Below are 5,353 nucleotides of genomic sequence, written 5' to 3'. Positions count from 1 at the left end.
CAGAGACATGGTTTAGTGGTGGGATGGCAGGGTTAGAGTAACGGTTGGACTTGATGATCTTAAAAGTCTTTTCCAACCTAAACGATTCTATGGTTCTGATTCTATTCTAGTCCAACCCCCTGCAGGGAGCAGGGACATCTTTAACCAGATCAGGTTAGAGCCCCGTCCAACCTGGTCTTGAATGTTTTCAGGGGTGGGGCCTCCACTACCTCTCTGGGCAACCTGTGCCAGTGTTTCAGTACCAGTTTTAGTGTCATTAAGCACCAAAAGGTCTCTGATTCAGGGTGTAGGAGGAGCTGAAAGATGCTGATGCAGGTTTTAGTATCACTGAAATATCAGCACAGGGATCTTGGCCCAGGTCTCGTCTGCTGCTAGAAAACATAGTCCTGATTTACACCAGGATGTAACTTAGGTTCTGTGTGTCCCTTGCTCCACTTCACACAGTGAAACTGTCTCTCAAGTGGGGGAAGAGGAATACCTTCAAGGGAATAGGACGGGCCAGCCACCTCCCTGTGTATCCCAAGAGATGATTTTATTCATGTGCTTTTTTCTACCTCGCCCCAAGGCTCCTGCCATGTCCCTCCTTCCCATGAAGCCTGTGATGTTCGAGTCAATGAGTGGGAATGGGGGACTGGAAGTTAATTTAGAGCTATTTTGTATTTTCTTGGCACTTGGTTGGGCCTACATGGCTTTAGAATCATATCATAGAACTACCTCTCTGGGCAACCTGTGCCAGTGTTTCAGTACCAGTTTTAGTGTCATTAAGCACCAAAAGGTCTCTGATTCAGGGTGTAGGAGGAGCTGAAAGATGCTGATGCAGGTTTTAGTATCACTGAAATATCAGCACAGGGATCTTGGCCCAGGTCTCGTCTGCTGCTAGAAAACATAGTCCTGATTTACACCAGGATGTAACTTAGGTTCTGTGTGTCCCTTGCTCCACTTCACACAGTGAAACTGTCTCTCAAGTGGGGGAAGAGGAATACCTTCAAGGGAATAGGACGGGCCAGCCACCTCCCTGTGTATCCCAAGAGATGATTTTATTCATGTGCTTTTTTCTACCTCGCCCCAAGGCTCCTGCCATGTCCCTCCTTCCCATGAAGCCTGTGGTGTTCGAGTCAATGAGTGGGAATGGGGGACTGGAAGTTAATTTAGAGCTATTTTGTATTTTCTTGGCACTTGGTTGGGCCTACATGGCTTTAGAATCATATCATAGAATAGAATCATATCATAGAATGTTTAGGGTTGGAAGGGACCACTAGTGGTCATCTAGTCCAACCCCCCTGCAGTGAGCAGGGACACTGCTAACTAGATCAGATTGCTCAGAGCCCCATCCAACCTGGCCTTGAATGTTTCCAGGGATGGGGCCTCCACTACCTCTCTGGGCAACCTGTTCCAGTGTTTTACCACCCTCATTGTAAAAAATTTCTTCCTTACCTCTAGCCTGAACCTACCCTGTTCTAGTTTAAAACCATTTCCCCTTGTCCTAACACAGCTGGCCCTACTAAAAAGACGTTCCCCATCTTTCCTATAGGCCCCCTTTAGGTACTGGAAGGCCGCAATCAGGTCTCCCCGTAGCCTTCTTTTCTCCAGACTGAACAAGCCCAACTCTCTCAGCCTGTCCTCATAGGAGAGGTGCCATCTTTAGGTGTCATCTGGCTTTATAACACCCTTCCTGTGACCCTTCAGAGGTGTTTAGCTCTTATGAAAAGAAATTAAGGCCTTGAAATGGAGGGGGAGTGGGGAGGCGGTTTAAATAATTTCCAACAGCCTTTTTTCCTAAAGGGGTTTCTGGATCTATAACCTGTGCTCCCACGGGTTGCATCGGTATCGCACAACAAATGAGGGGCCAGACTCTGAAGCCAGGTCATTCAGAACCATAGAATCATAGAATCGTGTAAGTTGGAAAAGCTCTTTAAGATCGTCAAGCCCAACCATTACCCTAACCCTGCCATCCCACCACTAAACCCTGGCACTAAGCACCTCATCCGCCGGGCTTTTAAATCCCTCCAGGGATGGGGACTTGATCCCTTCCCTGAGCAGCTCCTTCCAGCGCTTGTAGAATGATAGAATTGTTTAGGTTGGAAAAGGCCTTTAAGATCATCAAGATATTCAAAGATGGACTGGACAAAGCTCCAAGGAACCTGATTTAACCTTGAAGTAAGTCCTGTTTTGAGCAGCAAGTTGGACCAGACCACTCCAGAGTCTCCTTCCAACCTGAATTATCCTATGAGCCTACACTCAGAGAAAGCCACCGCCACCCCGACCTGCCCGGTGGCATCACTGGCTGCATGCCTTCATTTCGGGATAACGAGCGGCGGTTGTCAGGGAGGTTGCCAGGGAGGCTGACATCAGACAACCCTTCCCTATAGATTATTGTGCACAGCAGCACCATCAGTTCCTAATCTGCAAATGAGGCAGGAGGGCACCCAGAGGAAGGCTGGTTTGCGTCACCGGTCCGGGTTGCCTAGCACCGCTGGGATTGTGGAGAGGGGGCACCAGCTCCGGGGGCCTGGAGGCTTTTTCCCTCTGCATGTCCTGTTTGAGAGCCAAACGTTGCTGAGGACATAGCAGAGGAGCAACCCAGGCAATGGCAGCCGAGGCAGGGATGCTCAAGCTGCCCTTCATCCACGATGACCAGCTCACCCGGTGCATGCGACTGCGATTCCAGAGCCTGCAGCAAAAAAACGTGAGGCCCCAGGATGGTGAGAAGCTGCTGCATCCCAATGAGCACATCTACCGAGTGGATTTCATTCAGCAGCACAACCTGCGCTTCCTCCACTGGGACATCCAGCTGGAGAGACCTGGGAAGGTCACGGTGATCGGCACCTCCCAGCACTGGACTCCTGATCTCACCTACCTTATGAACCGGCAGCTGCTGGAGCCAGTGGGCATCTTCTGGAAGAAGCCAGGGGCCGAGGAGGTGGAGTGCAATGAGGCAGATGCCCAGGAATTTGGGGAGCGGATAGCAGAGTTAGCCCAGATCCGCAAGGTGATGTATTTCCTCCTCGCTTTCACTGATGGCCTTGAACCAGCACAGCTGAAGGGCGCCATCATTTTTAAAGCCTGATCCTCTCTTGCTCAGCCCTTCTTGCTCCAGCTGTGCTTTTGTCTTCATTTTTCTTTCTCTCAGTTCAGTTCTTGGTTCATTTTTTACATGGTTCGTAATTTTTTATGAGGGACGGCGTCACGAAAAGGTGGAGGGCAGCTCAGTGCTTCTGGAGCCCCTCAGATCTGCGAGATGTTCCCCGTACCTGCTGTCCTCTGAGTGATCGGGAGGAGAGGGCCATGAGCTTGCTGCTGTATTTGCCTAGACCATAAGACTGCATGCTTGTGAATTCAGCAGGGATTTGCCTGGTCTGACCGGTGCAGGGTCTTGCTGGCTTGGAAATATAAGGCTACCCTAAGCCCTCCAGCTGTGGCAACAGCCTGATGGAAAAATAAGAAACAGGAGAGAATGTGGGGAGAGCCCTGGCTTCCAGTTTCCATCCTAGCCATGAAAAAGGGAGGGCTTGTTTGCAGCGGAGTGCTTCTTGCCGCAACTGTGGCTGCTTGGTGTCTCTGAAGACCAGTCCCATGGAGGATCACCTTGTTGTGAAGCTGAAGTACATTTGGACATGCCGTACTCTGCAGCTTGCAAACCCACTGGACAAACTGGTGCAGGGAGGTTGAACCACCCTTTTCACAACAGCCACCATCATTTCTTGCTGGGGGTCACCGTTGGGAGGTGTACTCCATCATGTTGCTCACCTTGTGCTGCAGAGATTGCTGCTCCTGAGATGGGTTGGAGCAGGCGTGCATGTGTGTGCAGAGCCGGGCAAGTGAGCCAGCAGCTCAGAGCACACTGTAGGTCTGAGCCAGCACTGTGTCCCCTGCAGCAAAACCAATTTGTGCTTTGTTGTGACCTTAAAGCACCCATGAATATATTTATTCTGACAGAGATCCAGGGGGGGCTGCAGAACACTTTGCAAACCACAGGGCAGGAACCTGCTGCTGTTGTCCCCCGAAAGCAGCATCTCCTACTCTCTACAAATGCTGAGGCAAGGAACGGTGTCTGGGTGGCCATGGGAGCAGAGAGAGGAGAAGGTACCTTTGCAAGTTCAGGAGCAGGAGGGTGTTTTGTACCTGGCTTGTCCCACGACTGCGGATAAACTACTAACTTTGGACGTTCCCTCTTCCTCCACCAAAAAGTGGAGGGTACGTTGGTGAAGCTTCTTGAGACCCACGGATAGAAATGTCCCTTGAAAGAGTCAAGTATTACTAAAGTGCTAAGACTACACTCAAATAAGGTGAGCGCTCCTCAAGGTATGGCCTGAGATTTTCCTGAGATGTGTAAAGAGAGGGCAGTAATGGGAAAGCCAGGACAAGGTGACTTTGTACCCATGGCCTGTTGACTTCTGCAGACCATCCCAAAAAGAGTCCAACCTCTTCTTCAAAGCCTCCAGAGACACAGACTCCATGTGCCCTCCCTAGCCCAATAATAGTGTGTAAAATGATTTGCACAAGCTATGCCAGGCAGAGAGGGGAAGGAAAGGGGGAAGATCAGCTATGGGCTGGTGGGATGGCGGGAGCTTTGAGTCTTGCCCACAGCCAAAGCTCAGCAACCACTGAATCCTACAGCCATGCCATGAGCACTGCTGGAGAAGTTGATGTCTTTGCTTAGACCCCAAGAAATGCTGGACTCAGTGATAGAAGTGGATCCATCCCTGCTCGGCCATGGCATGGCCCCACTGTGGGGCAAACCCACTTCCATGGTTCTGGCAGACTTTCCCATAGGAGACCCCTCCTTGTACATCCCAGAGCAGAGCTCCTGACTGCAAACCACATTCGACCCAATAACAGGAGCCACTGTTAACTTCCAAAAGGGTTTTTGCATGCCAGGTCTCACGATATGCTGTTGCTACGTTGCTGCTTGCTGGGGTAGAGTTCTTGCTGCAGAAACCTCACTGAGTATTGATGTACCACAGTAAATAAAAGTCTAGTTAACAGGGTTCCCCTTAAGCCCTGAGGCTGTGCGTGTCTTCTTCATGCCCTTTTTGGAAGCTGCCCCAATCCTGCATGCAATAAACCAGCACCCACCAATTTTCAAGTCACTGTTGGTATTTTCGAGCACCTTTTTATCTCCTGTAAAAAGTAAAATGAACATTTACCGCCTTTTCTCTTGGTGTGAAAGACTTAATGGAGCATTTAACAGTTTGTGTCCTTTGGGGAGGGGTTTGAAGATGGGCAGAGGAGCGGAAACAATCCTCAGGTGGATGCTCCTTTCCATCAGAGCTGGGGGTGGGATGTGCGTGGGGCGGCATCACCTCTCTCTGCTGCGGAGAAGATGAGCCTCTTTATAACAGCCACTGAAAGC

The 5,353-nt window shown here is 50.4% G+C and overlaps 1 protein-coding gene across 4 annotated transcripts in view; it reads left to right on the top strand.

Moving 5' to 3' along the window:
* Positions 1 to 5,353, top strand: part of LOC104124763 (calpain-5) — a 64,464-nt gene that overhangs the window by 42,314 nt on the left and 16,797 nt on the right. For 2 of the 4 annotated variants that reach the window (XM_035892704.1, XM_035892705.1), the window contains exon 4: positions 2,669 to 2,989. The exons of 1 other annotated variant lie outside the window; for it this stretch is intronic. In XM_035892704.1, coding sequence (XP_035748597.1) covers positions 2,669 to 2,989 — 321 coding nt within the window. Of the gene's footprint in view, positions 1 to 2,369; positions 2,990 to 5,353 lie in introns of all 4 variants that reach the window. One more of the 4 variants, XM_035892706.1, reaches the window with a different exon arrangement.

Source organism: Egretta garzetta, unplaced genomic scaffold (genome assembly GCF_000687185.1).
Source record: "Egretta garzetta isolate BGI_Z169 unplaced genomic scaffold, ASM68718v1 scaffold323, whole genome shotgun sequence".
NCBI classification, from domain to species: domain Eukaryota; kingdom Metazoa; phylum Chordata; class Aves; order Pelecaniformes; family Ardeidae; genus Egretta; species Egretta garzetta.
The sequence above is the reverse complement of the archived record's forward strand: the minus strand, read 5'-3'. Positions and strand labels throughout refer to the sequence as shown.